The 14,685-nt window shown below is 39.5% G+C and overlaps 1 protein-coding gene across 3 annotated transcripts in view; it reads left to right on the forward strand.

The window, feature by feature from the left end:
- dnah12 (dynein, axonemal, heavy chain 12) overlaps positions 1–13,963 on the forward strand; it is a 54,512-nt gene extending 40,549 nt beyond the window's left edge. For all 3 annotated transcript variants that reach the window (XM_015347986.2, XM_015347987.2, XM_015347984.2), the window contains exons 56-74: positions 367–581; positions 834–1,026; positions 1,625–1,817; positions 2,046–2,218; positions 3,476–3,616; positions 4,191–4,349; positions 4,929–5,073; positions 5,323–5,473; positions 5,946–6,199; positions 7,280–7,420; positions 7,982–8,119; positions 8,524–8,757; positions 9,221–9,409; positions 9,598–9,701; positions 10,161–10,365; positions 10,820–10,957; positions 12,607–12,698; positions 13,067–13,134; positions 13,399–13,963. In XM_015347986.2, coding sequence (XP_015203472.2) covers positions 367–581; positions 834–1,026; positions 1,625–1,817; positions 2,046–2,218; positions 3,476–3,616; positions 4,191–4,349; positions 4,929–5,073; positions 5,323–5,473; positions 5,946–6,199; positions 7,280–7,420; positions 7,982–8,119; positions 8,524–8,757; positions 9,221–9,409; positions 9,598–9,701; positions 10,161–10,365; positions 10,820–10,957; positions 12,607–12,698; positions 13,067–13,134; positions 13,399–13,592 — 3,127 coding nt within the window. In that variant the 3' untranslated portion in view covers positions 13,593–13,963. The remainder of the gene's footprint in view (positions 1–366; positions 582–833; positions 1,027–1,624; positions 1,818–2,045; positions 2,219–3,475; positions 3,617–4,190; positions 4,350–4,928; positions 5,074–5,322; positions 5,474–5,945; positions 6,200–7,279; positions 7,421–7,981; positions 8,120–8,523; positions 8,758–9,220; positions 9,410–9,597; positions 9,702–10,160; positions 10,366–10,819; positions 10,958–12,606; positions 12,699–13,066; positions 13,135–13,398) is intronic.
- Positions 13,964–14,685: the final 722 nt, after the last annotated feature.

The following is a 14,685-nucleotide window of genomic DNA, read 5'->3' on the forward strand; positions in this document are numbered from 1 at the left end:
TAAGCAAATTCACAGTAAATATAACAGTGAAGTTGGGTTACAAAGAGAGAAGCGAGAGATCACAGATTCACTACTACGAAAACAGTGTTACAACAGTAACCAGTATGGGACAGGAGAGAAAACCACATTTTATGTTTGAGTTTATGTTTATGCAAGAAGAGGGAAGAGGTTTCTTTGCATTTGCTGTCATGAAATTATGTTCTACTGGGCTAATGGACTAAATCCATTTACAGAAGATCCGGTTACATGATTCACCTTCTACTGCTCACCTACATGGATGGGGAAACATACTGTAGGTATTCTGAAAGCAGGAGAGAAGAACGGAGATGGGTGGTTGTTTTAAGACTTTCATTATCTTTCTTTTAGGCCTTTAATGATTGACCCTCAGGGCCAGGCCAACAAGTGGGTGAAGAATTCGGAGAAAGAGAACAACTTGAATGTGATCAAGCTGACTGACCAGGACTACATGAGAACCCTAGAGAACTGTATCCAGTTTGGTACTCCTCTGCTGCTGGAGAATGTTGGCGAAGAACTGGACCCTTCTCTGGAACCTCTGCTGCTCAAGCAGATCTTCAAACAAGGTGCTTATGGGACACTTGAAAACTATGTCAAAACCACAGAAATTACTTACTTAATATCTAGTTTCCCTTCTTCTCTCAATAGGTAGGACACCTCAGATCTGGAGCATTAGATGATGCAGCTCTTACCTGTTATAATAAGAACCACTGTTCACATAACTACCATATTGAGAGTGAAATGTTCACTTAACACATGCTTCAAGGAAAACTGGAAAAGGGGAAATCTTAAATGATTAAATGTTATTGGCTCACTAGGTGGCGTGGATTGCATTAGACTGGGGGAAAGCATTATTGAGTACTCCAGAGATTTCCGGTTCTACATCACCACCAAGCTGAGAAACCCTCATTACCTGCCTGAGCTGGCCACCAAGGTGTCCCTGCTGAACTTCATGATCACACCCGAGGGCCTAGAAGACCAGTTGCTTGGCATAGTAGTTGCTAAAGAAAGGTGGGTGGCATTGCAGTAATGAAAACCATCATCCTTGGCTGTCCAGTTCTCGCTATCTGTCCATCTCTTACTAAGCATTAGCAGCAATGTTATTTTATTTTTCAGTAGGAATTGCAGAAACTGTCAAATGGAAATCTTAGGGTGTGTTAAGCACACAAGAGACACTGCTTAAAATGAGGAGAAAAAACAGCTGTGTTGAATTCATGACTTTTACAGTGTGCAGAATATAATGTTTCCCTATTTCATTACCACTTGTCAACTTCAAAGAGAATGTGAAAAGGAAAATGTAGAGTGAATGCTATTCTTTTCTCCTTAATTGAGTTACAGAACTGTTCAGGTCGTGAGTTGCCTTTGAAGATTGTTTTAATGTTTTTGTTGTTGAGCTTGTCACTTGTCACATGTTTTAACTTGTATTACAGGAAAGACTTCAGAAAAAGCAAATAGCTGCTTTACTTAACCTTAACTTCACTGAATAACAAAAGAAATTGTACTTTAATATATGAAAAGAAGAACTTCCAAATGTACAAATATATGATGGAGAGTTGAGATAGGGGAGAGCTGCACTGGGTATATTAATGACCTTGTGGGTGGTGTGCAGGCCCGAGCTGGAGGAAGAAAGAAATGCCTTGATCCTGCAGTCGGCCACCAACAAGAGGCAGCTGAAAGAGACCGAGGATAAAATCCTGGAGACGCTGCAGTCATCCGAAGGCAACATCCTGGAGGACGAGAGTGCCATCCAGATCCTTGACTCAGCCAAGATCATGTCCAATGAGATCAATAAGAAGCAGCAGGTAGGGCTGCAGGGATAATGTGAGGGTGGAGACTGTTTTTACAGGTGAGCCCTGTAGAATGAATATTCCAAGTCCTGATCCTTAGTTTTCACATTTCACATTGCCTCTGGTTAATCAATGTAATTTATTGTGTGAGTCATTAGCATAGACTGAAGCAGAAGAACAAATTAGAACCACATGACGCATTTGACCAGTCTTTTATTTATGTTTTATTCTGTCTTTCTACAGATTGCTGAGAAGACTGAGCAGAAGATTGCAGAGTCACGCGAGGGCTACAGGTCTATAGCCAGACACTCTTCGATTCTGTTTTTCAGCATTGCTGACTTGGCCAACATTGACCCCATGTACCAGTACTCACTCAACTGGTTTGTCAACCTCTACATCAATTCCATCCAGGAAAGGTGAGAGTTACAGCGTTACAGCAAGCTAAGACACTTCATTGCTGTTAAATTTAATTTACATTTGCAAATTCACTGGGTCAGGAGGGAGCATTTAATTGTATGTTGGAACTCCTTTAGTGTGGAAAGAACAAGCACATTTAGCCTTTCCCAACTTGAATTCCAGCCAGGTAAATTTCACTAAACCCAAACTCTTGTATTGTTTACACAATTATTTTTTTCAGTGGCATTGCATCTTAAGTGCTATAAAGGAACAGGTAGAGTTCAATTCCATGCTGAAAGGTAAACGGTAGAAAACAAACACAAGACAATGAATTCCATTCATTTGCAGATTTCAGTTTTCCACCTTTGCTCCTGTTCTCTCTGAGTTTGGACACTCATTCTCCTGCTTTTTGCCCTTTTCCTCACTGCTCCCCACCCCTTCTCACCTCTGCTTTCTGTCTTTTGTTCTCCTACGCTTTATTTATCTGCTACTTTCCCGTTCTTCCTCACACCCGAAGAAGGATCCACAGCCGAAACGTCATGTTTCTTTTTTTTTTCTATATTTTTCAGCATGGAATGAACCTTTCAATATTCCTTTGCAGCCTACGCATGCTGACGCAGCTACTCACTCGAATGTCTTACCTGTTGTGTGAAGTAGGATGTGAAGAATTTAGCAGTATTGCGTAGACCACGATAAACCAGCAGCAAGGAGCATCTGTGACAGCATATAAAAGAGCTCTGATTTTTTCGACTACTATTTTGCGATTCCAGCCTCTAAATGTATAACCAGTCAAACGCACAATGAGGTCACATTGAGGGACGGGGAAAAAGGAAGTCTAAAAGTATGAATAAAAAGGAATTAAAGTTTGAATGTTTGGTGCAGTCAAGGTTTTTTTTTCTGTAGTGGCTGTCTTCTCAACTTGCATATAGTAATCTCGAAATTAAATTTTTAACCTAGTCTTGCCATATGGAATCACGGAAAATGTCTTCATCTTAACATCAGTAAGCATAACATTACAGATTAATAGGGGTTAAAATGTCTTCTTTTCAGTACTGTACCCACCTATTTTGCATGTAGTCTTGACTGTAAGGTTATGCGTTTTTCAGCATATACTAGTGGCTTAAACTAGTGTCCTGTGGACTTTGGTGATACTTCTATTATTTAATGCACAGATCACTCATGACATTAACAATAAAACAGAAACAACAACACACACAGTTTAGACCTCTTGCTCCCTCTTGTGTATCTCTAAAGAAACTGCATCCATTTCTTTTCAGTAACAAGTCCAAGATCTTGGAGAAAAGGCTCAGATACCTGAATGATCACTTCACATACAACCTGTACTGCAATGTATGCCGATCACTGTTTGAAAAAGACAAGCTCCTCTTCTCTTTCCTGCTGTGCTGCAACCTCTTATTGTGAGTCACTCTCTTTTGTTTTAAGCTTGTTACCAATATAGCAATTTAGAAGAAAGAAGCTCCTGCTCTGTGGAGTATTAATAACCAATCAGTGAAATACTCTATATGAGGTATAAATCCGGTTGCTATATAAAAAAGAAGCACGTGGAAAATGTTAAATCTTTAAATAATTTCAGCAAAGATATCTGTTGCAGTTGAACAGGGGTTCAGTATATCTGCATTGTTCCTGTCTTCCTGAAAATCAAAATACGTGTAATGCAAGACCAGCAGTATTTTATAGATGTTGGCTGTGCTTTCTGTATGTATAGGTTTGTTTATTTCACATGGTCGAGTTTTAAATTAATTAAAAGCTTATTTAAATTAATTAATAGCTTTAATTATTATTAACTGCTAACTGCTTATGGTGAGATGGTAGCATTACTACTAGAGGCATGGGATGATATTGTGTCAAGTGCTTGATGTGGTTTTAATATAAATCTGCCAAGGGTGGTAGGAACATTAGATCCTTTTTTCAGCAGACAGTGTAGGCCATTTATGATATGATTATGCCACCATTCATGCCTGTTTTTTGTAGGGCTAAAAAGGAGATAGATTATTCGGACTTCATGTTCCTGTTGACGGGAGGAGTGGGCCTGCAGAACAAGTTGCCCAATCCAGATCCGTCCTGGTTGCTGGACAGGAGCTGGGATGAGATCTGCAGAGCCAGTGACTTGCCTGCTCTCAAGGGGCTCCGGTAAGCTACATAAAGAGAGGGTCACCCTTCTCTTTGTCTGCATTAAATGTCAGGAATGTGCTTTGTTCTGCTGTGCAATTTATTGTTATAAACAGTCATTTCTCTTTAAAAACAGTTCATGATAACTGGAAAATATCAACTAAGAGCTTCCCTGTCCACCCTAGTACAAACCTGAATTTAGGAGACTCACTGCACACAGATATATCTTTCACTTTCTTTTACTCATCCTGTATTGGTGACAGGCACTGACGTTGGAGCCATCCAGTTTCTAGGAAAGTTCCTGTACACAGCTAAGTCTTGTTGTCAGGCACATATCACTACAGTCCTGTCCTTGTCGTTGTTAGTATTGAAATATTACACATTTTATATGTGTGAATATGGTATTAACTTTAGTCTATTTTCTGGCATAGTTGAATGCATCATGCAGTAAGTACAGTGTTGGCTCATATGTTATTTTTTATAGAAACATACCATATGTATTGCTATATGTCAATAGGTGATGCTACAGTCTTAAATTTATAAACCTGAAAAATGTGTTTGTGGGCATTAGTGGTTTCTTTTTGTGTATTCCTTTAATAGGGAGGATTTCAGCAAGTATCCAGAGAATTTTCTAGAAATTTATGACAGCAAAGAGCCATACAATACCCCCTTACCCAAACCTTGGAACGAGAAGCTCAATGACTTTCAAAAGATTATCATTTTTCGATGCCTCAGGCCTGACAAGGTATGTAAAACTGGAAAACAATGAGATGTCCCTTATGTGGACACTTTCCAGGCAAAAGACTGATGAACAACGAATCTGATACAATTTTGAGAATTTAACAAACATCACTTTCCAATCAACATAACTGAGAATGAATGGCATCATTTGTAATATAATATATATCATATTTCCATTTTAGTTTGATTGATAGTCTGATGCCGAGTACATCATGAATTAATACTTTAACCACTATACCTGTTTTTTTTTAAGATCACACCAGCTATTACAAACTATGTGACTGATAAACTGGGGAAGAAGTTTGTAGAGCCTCCACCTTTCGACTTGACTAAGAGCTACTTAGACTCTAACTCCACCATCCCTCTTGTCTTCATCCTGTCGCCAGGAGCTGACCCCATGGCCAGTGAGTACGAAGACCTGGCAAGACTTCTTAGTCCATGGTTGCTTTATTAATACTGTTTTGTGAGATAGGCCTTGAAAAAATAATCAGAGATATTTTTCTTTCTGAAATTGGGTGGCTTGCAACGTTTATGAATTGCATTTTTATAAGCAGCATTTTCGTGTATTGATTTATACTAAAACATATCTTAAAGCATTGTTATTTCAATGCTAAACAAGTGCCATTGAATTTCAAGTAGGCATGATTCATGATTCTTTTGCATAATCCTTGTAAGGCAGAGACCTTTGTGCTTAATTGCAGGGATCTTTTAACATCATTCCGGTTCACAGCATGTCATCATAATCTTTGTATTTAGCTGTGCAGGAGTTACAAAAAGATGAGGCAGTGTGTGCAAAAGCAGAAGTGAGGTTCTGGCATTATGGGCTGTCAACTCCACCTGTCACTCATTCCGTTGTCTCTCCACCTTTGCTCCCAGGCCTACTGAAGTTTGCCAATGACAAAAACATGGGAGGTTCCAAGTTCCAGTCCATCTCCCTGGGACAGGGGCAGGGTCCTATCGCTGCCAAGATGATCAGCGCCGCCATAAAGGAGGGCACCTGGGTGTGTCTGCAGAACTGCCACCTTGCCGTGTCCTGGATGCCCACCCTGGAGAAGATCTGTGAGGAGTTCAGTGTTGACACCTGTCACCCTGACTTTCGGCTCTGGCTCACCAGCTACCCATCTCCCAAGGTAGAGAGCAGTAGACTGAAAACTGGGGGGCATAGTCACAACTTATATTTATCACAAAATCCAGAGAAACGTGGACTTAAACAAGATTAAAAAGAAGATTTTGAAATTTCATCATGGGGTGTCTCCTTGTTTTATAAAACAAGTAAAGAAATGAAGAATTTGCAGGCAACTGAATTTCACCAATGCCTCCAATAATTCCAATACTTACTGTTAATGTGGTCTGTTACATGTACAAAACATCATTCTTATTCTCCCCCATTTACGTAATTTATCATCCAACGCTTACTCTTCCGTCTTGGTGTGTTTGTTACGGACTGGAGAAGAGGTTTATTGACATATCAGTTGAGTGTAACTCAAGCCCATCTGTCGCATTGATCAAACTAAAATTTCGTATTGTGCTAAGAGCTGATTAGGTTTTAAATTAGGTGGCTGCTGTGTGGGGGAATAACAAATTTCATGCCCACAATATTAAGGGCATCATATAAATAAATTCATGCACTGCTGCATTAGAGCACCAATTGCCTGAAAGCAGGCCTAGAAAATACAGAGCCTTCTTATTCTACTACCTCTGTGAATATATTACTATAGTTGTAACACAATCTTATATTGTGTCTAATGTGACAAAATGACCTTTGGGTGTTGTCTTAAGCTATTGTTGTTTTAGAGATACATACAATTCATGCAGATAATTAGCTTTCGAGAACCTAGAACCTTTAGACTAACATGTGCCTGCAAATGAATTATTTTTCTTTCTTTTACTGCTAATAATTTACTAGGCAGGGTGAATGCTGAGATGAGATGAAGGTGATATATTATGTGGATTACGATGATCTATGTCTGCACCTCTTTTCTTTATATTGGTGATCTTCGCGGATTCTGGTATTGCGGTATTGTTACTAAAATGGCCCATTTCCCAAATTACATTAAAATCCAAGAGTTAGCACACACCGTAGGGACTGCCAAGGAAAGTCAAATGATGAATTCAAGTGCAGATCTGATACTGCCTCATGCAGATGTGGGGAGCACCAGACAAATGGTGGTATAGACGTTGCGACAGATGTGTTTTGTTGTTGTGTTCAGTTCCCAGTGACCATTCTGCAAAATGGAGTGAAGATGACCAATGAGCCGCCCACAGGCCTGAGACTGAACTTGCTCCAATCCTACCTCACCGACCCTGTCTCAGACCCTGATTTCTTCAGTGCTTGCCCCAACAAAGAGCTGGTCAGCGACAACGCACCATATTTCTTATGTCTTATTAGCATTTCTACCGTTTTTAAAATGTTTTTCTTTGTCTTTTCTTAATTACTGTCTTTATTTTTATTTCATGCTTAATACTATCAGAATTTGTGCAGACCTGTTCTCCACTTTCTGCACATTTCAAGTTAAATATATTTTTTTCTTTAGAAAACTAGTTGTGATGATTGAAATCAGTATCATTTGTCAAATTCAGTGTTAATCCTAAAAAAAATATCTTAATCCCAACCCATTTTCTTTAAATCATGTTTTGAAGGCAAAATAAAATTGTGTTGGTAACAAAAGGAGATTTTGGAGAATTTTTGATATTTCTATAAATTAGTGGATCTATATGATCAACTAATTGATAGCACTTGAAATTAATTAATCTTATTTTGTCAAGCACGAAGGATTATAAAAAGTATGTTTGGACTTTTAAAACAACTCATTGCACAGCTGCTAGTCATGATATTCTTTTAAGCACCTTTTTATGTACACCCCAGGATCGTGATTGAAAGGCATTAGTTTTGTACTTTTTTCTTCTTACAGATATGGGAGAAGCTCTTGTATGGGGTTTGCTTCTTTCATGCTCTGGTCCAGGAGAGAAAGAAGTTTGGGCCCCTTGGCTGGAATATTCCCTATGGGTTTAATGAGTCAGACCTGCGTATCAGCATCAGACAGCTACAGGTATAGTGCTGGATTAATCTGAAGGATGACAGCCCCCTAATGCACTGTGATCTTCTCATACGAAATATACATGTCTGTAATAACATTTCCAGCCGAAAAAAAGGTCAATATTTTCTCCTGCTTGAAAAGTTGATAAAGGTTTATAAAGGAAATACTAAAACCTTATAAACTGTCTCAAGAATAAAGGAATACTCTGACTGGTCATTTAGCAGTGACATTCGTTAATGTTGAGGTACAGCAACTTGGGAAGATCACAAGACAACAGGTTTAACAGTGTGATCAACAAAGTTAAAACCCACAAAGTGATCATTGATTGACGTCATTAAAAATAAATTATATCAGGGTTTAAATTCAGGTTGTATTCCAATGCCCTGTGTGCATTCTCTCTGTGTGCTGTTTTTCAGCTCTTTATAAATGAGTATGAACAGGTGCCCTTTGAAGCTATCACCTACCTGACAGGGGAGTGTAACTATGGGGGCCGCGTGACAGATGACTGGGACAGACGCCTCCTCATGACCATTCTGGCAGATTTCTACAACCCCGAAATCATCGAAAACCCTCGTTATACCTTCTCACCCAGCGGGAAATACTATGCTCCTCCGAAGTCCATTTACGAAGACTATATTGAATTTATTAAGGTGACCGCAGTAAGAGTGAAATTATGTTTCCACTCCAGATTTCCTGACAAGGAAGGCTATTTGTAGTAATCTATATTGCAGAAAAAATGTGGTAGTGAATTAGGGATTTTGCTGCCCATTCGAAAATAATTTGATAGGATGGATGTCTTTGCAAATGTTCCATTTGGTCTATTATGATGATAAGGCTGTATCTGATTCATTTATATGAGGACCTCATTAAGCTCTTGTTTTATCAGATCACAGTTAAATTGCTACTGGCTACACACTCCCTCCATTCTTTGTCATCTCGCAACAAAATGCTTATCACCTGTCTGAGCCTGCCTTATTAATAAAATGAACAATTCCCTATTATCCAATATGGATCCAAGATTGTGGTTCACTGTTAGAAATCACACATGGCGGTGGAGCTATGGATCTTGGGAATCTCCTGCGAAGGTTAAACGTGCCGTTCTCTACACCGTAGGCCCTTCCGTTCAGCCAGCACCCGGAGGTGTTCGGTATGCACGAGAACGTGGACATCTCCAAAGACCTGCAGCAGACCAAGCTGCTCTTCGACTCGCTGCTGCTGACCCAGGGGGGCGCGCGACAGGGGGGCGCTAGTGCGGGGGCTGACAGCACCCTCTACGACATTGCCAACGACATCCTCAGCAAGGTGGGGGACTGCGAACGAGCAGTGCACAGCTCCCCAAGCAGAGCCTGTTGGTCTGTCCATGCGACAGGCTTGTCCAGCTGGCTGGGCACTGCTTTGGGAAAAAACCCAAGCAATTGATATTGTCTCTCTGTAATCTACTTGGCTGCAGATGTTGCTTAATAATAATTTGTTCCTCTCTTCTTTTGCAGCTGCCAAAGGACTTTGACATCGAGGCTTCCTTGGCAAAGTTCCCTGTGAGATATGAGGAGAGCATGAACACTGTGCTGGTGCAGGAAATGGAGAGGTTCAACACGTAAGAGCTAGTGCTGCGCAGTTTCCAATCCACGTCCCAATGTCCAATCAGTGAACGCTGTAAATTAGGGCAATTCGAAACAGTGGGAGTCCTGATTACCAAGCTACAAATTCCAGATTTAAATCCACATTATCGGCAAGGTTATCTAATCTTAACTGCACTCTGTTTAATGTTATCTTATCTTATGTGATTATAGTCAATCCACTTGTTTTAGCATAGAGTTAGAAAAAGATGTTACTCTTGTTGGGGGAAAATAACGTCAATGAGATTATTTGACATTATCAAATGTAACGATAACCACTGATAATCAGAAGGATTTGAAACTTGTGTTTTAAACAGAAGCCATAAATAATGTAAAAAGTCTTTGCCTTTTTTTTTATGAGGTCAGAAGAGACGTTTATTATTCGGATCAAAAGATGGTTATTTTTAAATGTACGAATCGCATCTGTCCCATTGCAGGCTGAGTCGAACAATCCGCACAAGCCTTCAGAACCTCCAGAAGGCCATCAGGGGGCTGGTGGTAATGGATGCAGAGCTAGAGGCGATCTCCAGCAGCCTACTGGTGGGCAAGGTCCCAGAGAAATGGGCCAAGCGCTCCTATCCCAGCCTCAAACCCCTTGGCAGCTATGTCACTGACTTCCTGGCCAGACTTAAGTTCTTACAGGTACTGCTGTAAACATTAATGTGTCCCTGTACGTATGTATAACATATTGTACTGTAGCTGCTGTCAGAAAATAACCTTTTTTCTTTAAACAAAGAAATGTATTGCTAGGCATTTGAAGATGCAAAACGGTTTATTGAATGGAATGTGCTTCTCACTGCTAAATTAAATAAGATGACTCATTTTTGAGTAAAATGTATGTGATGAGTACGTCTATTCTATAGAGGAGCCATTTGCATGAGTCTCAAATTTGCATAAATACAAAATGCGATTTGCAAAATATCTCGATATTGAATGGCGCACACATTGCAAAGTTTGAATACTGTGTTGAATTGTGTAATTTACGATAACTTTAGTCTTGCAGGGCTCATTCCGTAGAACAGTGCCCAAGTGTAATAGTTCTTTGTAGCCTTGTGTAACCTTCTGTAACGTTGTGCTTTTGTGTGCTTCTGTCCAGGACTGGTATGAGAATGACAAGCCTCATGTGTTCTGGCTGTCCGGGTTCTTCTTCACCCAGGCCTTCCTGACTGGGGCCATGCAGAATTATGCTAGGAAATATTCCATCCCCATTGACCTGCTAGGATTTGATTTCCAGGTACTTCAGTTCCAGTTCGCCTTAAAGTTTATTGTCATATGCAGAAGTGCAATGAAATGCTTATTTGCATGTATGCTAAAATACAAAGACATTAAAGGAATCGCCAAAAACATGTACACAGAACAGCAGCAGCAACAACAAGTTAAATAACATACAACTTAAAAAATATCAGTCCAAGCCAGTGGTAGGGGTAAGGATCAGTAATCTACCAGTTTGTGGGAAGAAACTGTCTCAGAAACTGGAAGATCGTGCCTTTATGCTCCTATAATGCCTACCAGAGAGAAGGGGCGAGAAAAATGAGAAACCAGGACGATTGGTATCCTTAGCGATACTTCCAGCCTTCCTGAGACAGCGAGTTTTAAAGATGTCCGAAATAGCAGGGAGCTGTACTCCAGTGATGGACTGGACTGGCCTGGTCAGCCCCTGTAACGCCTTCCGGTCAGACAACGAATTGCTGCCAAGCCACACTGTAATGCCACACGTGAGGCACACTCTCAATAGCTCTTTGGTTGAGTTGTTTCATTTTTAGTCTTTTGAAAGATCCTTAGTGAAGGTTATCAGGAATTTCCTTTTGTTCCCTTTTCTGGCACTGTTATGAATTGGACAGTTTGGGGGAGTCTTAGGTTACATTCACACTTCGCTAGTAAGCTCAACAACAGATAGATAAGACTTTATTGATCACGAAGGGAAATTGATGTGTTACAGCAGCCCAGCCCAAGACAAGCAAAAACAGACATCCGAATAGACTAAAAATTAAAATACGTACAGTAATGCAAAATAAATATAAAATAAATACGTAGGTGTGTGCAAAATATGCTCATAGTCACTGTAAAAACAATAAAATAAACAACCTTAATTATGAATTGCATTTGTTCAGTTTTATTACTGAAGTGTTTGCACTCCACGTTTAAACGAACAGCAAACATGGTGGACACCACAATATGGTGAAGGTTTTTTACTTTTTGAAGAACAGAGCACATTGGGTACCAGTACACTTATCTGGAGCTCCTCAGGCACAGCTCTGTAATTTAACACACTGCATTGCTACATGCACTGGTGATGATCTCCAGTAAAATAGGGTTAAATACTTGGATAAGCTTCTTGTCCAAGCTAGGAACTGCATGACTGTTATTCAGATAATTCGGGATGAATTTTTCAGGATGAAAGTCAGTGTTAAACAATGACATGATTACTTGTGCAGCAATCCATTGAGCAATTACTGTGCAGTTGTAATATAGACATACAGTACAGTTATTACTTCTCATTAACAAACCCAAGAAAATGACCTCACTTATTACCTGTTCCAGGCAGGTTTAACTACCGTGATTAAAATATAAAAATATGTGTATATGTAAACCATATGAAGACCAAAAAGTCAACCTGCAGTCACATTTAGGCTATAAATTACATTTATACATTACATTACATTTAGGTGTAAATACAAGACTTCAACTCCTTAGCAAAATTATAATTAAGATTAATTTCACTGCCTTGTTTTTGATCTACAGCTTTGTTGTTGTTCTTCTCTTATTTATGTGCTTTACCAGGGCAACCTGCATGTAAGAAAAGCATCTAATGAATATCACACACTAACGCTTATTTAGACATTGATAAGGCAGTAATCTCACTGCTCTTCATCCGCATGCCAGGTTCTTCCCAATGACACCTCTGATTCCTCCCCGGAAGATGGAGTCTATATCCACGGCCTCTTCTTAGACGGCGCCCGCTGGGACAGGAAAAGGTCAGTACGAGAAATTGGCAAACCATATTTACTTTTAAAACAGAAGGAATAATAAGCTAATATGAGGCGATTGTAAACTAAAAGGTACTGTAGGTTTCTTAAAACTGCTTATCAGACATTTGTAGTTCGAGGAGGCAGCTGCATCAGCATGCGTAGGCTGCAATGGAACAAGGAAAGGCTTATTCTCTTTTCAGCATGGATTAAACCTTTACTTGTTCCTTATCCGACATTTGCTTTTTTTCATACCTAAAACCGTATGTATATGCGTTTGATCTCGTGCTTCTTATAATATGGCAGATCAGCACTGATTTGACATTAACTCGGTCAATAAATATTCAGTGTTGTGCTTGTTGCTTGATTCTTTACAGTGGGGTTCTGGCAGAGCAGTTCCCTAAAGTCCTCTTCGATGCAGTCCCCATTGTCTGGATAAAGCCCAGTAAGTACCTCGATTCCCACTTTCACTGCATCAGCAAAAGTAGAAATGTTGTCTGTCTTTATTCAGAAGCGAATACAAGTTTTGGGCAAGTGTATATTCTTATACCTATATTCTTATACCCTCTTATGTATCCTGCAGCTCTTGTGTATACGGCACAACTCAGACGGACTGACTTGGCAATCCCAAGATGCTTTGTTTCTCAAAATAAAAAGGGGACAATGATTGTGAGATTGTAAAAACAATCTGTGTCTGCTTCCTCCTCAGCAAAGAAGAAGGCTTCAGAAAAGGCTTCCAATCTGTATGTGTGTCCCTTGTACAAGACCAGCGAGAGGAAGGGCACCCTTTCCACCACAGGGCACTCTACCAACTTTGTGATCGCCATGCTGCTGCCCAGCGACAGGCGGGTCCAACACTGGGTGAAACGAGGGGTGGCGCTGCTGTGCCAGCTGGATGACTGATCGGGGCACAGCTCTTCTTCTCCAGCAGAGCACAGTCACAGAACTCTTAACTGTTCTTTTTACATTTGCAAGTCCGTACATGAAGCAAGGCAACATTTCTTTCTTTGGATGTAATAAATCATTTAATATAAAATTTGTAGTATATGTTATTTATTTTCGAACTAATCTTTTGTGCTGCGAGTACCTTGGGATTCATAAAATGGCAAACATCTCACGAATGTTCAATATCTAAAGAGCTTTTAATTTGCTTATTTTAATCTTGATCTTACTCAATGCACGCTTTTGAATGTACCTACCAACGTATAAGTCCTTGCGCAATGTAAACATTTGCTAATTCAGTCAATAAATTATTTTCTGTGCCTTTAATATCACTCCTTTGTATTTTTGTCTGTGTAAGCAGCCTTGGGTTTCCATTTCCTTTCAAAATAAGTTATCAGCAATCTGCACAGGCAGTGTGGACAGAAAGCCAAATCATGAAATAACCCTTTCATCTTATCAAGCGCACAGTGACAGGTCCTGCATTGCACTACTAATACAGAGAAACACGTGCCGTACTACAGAATACAGTACCTTTAAATGGACTGTTAACATTTATTTTTTGCTATAGATAATATAATTATAGTAAGTGTTGGAACTGTCTTGCATTAATTTTACAAAACTTCAGTACATTAGTATAACAATTGTCTCAGTTTTTTTTTACTAAACCAATAGCAGCGATAAATATACGAATATATATAAATACAGCCCAATATATTTAATTGGGCTTTAAACAATTGCCTGCATACACATTACTGTTAATTAAAACCCTCTCGTTTAACTATGAGGATCAAAGAGGACTCTTTGTAGAAAGCTTTGTTTCTTCAGCAGCCTGTCAGTCCATTCCCCTGCACAATAGGTTGTGATTATGTGTTGACACAGAAAGAAATTAATTTCCAGAAGAGTTTTTTTCTCTTAAATTTAAACATTTAATTTCTGATAATATTGTCTTGAACTCCCTCCTTTACTTTTACACAAGAGGACACTGCATAAGATAGAGAGTCTTCAAATGTCTTAGAGTATTCTAAACAAACGGCTTAGAACATTCTACAGAAAA

This window comes from Lepisosteus oculatus, chromosome 4, assembly GCF_040954835.1.
Source record: "Lepisosteus oculatus isolate fLepOcu1 chromosome 4, fLepOcu1.hap2, whole genome shotgun sequence".
Taxonomy (NCBI): domain Eukaryota; kingdom Metazoa; phylum Chordata; class Actinopteri; order Semionotiformes; family Lepisosteidae; genus Lepisosteus; species Lepisosteus oculatus.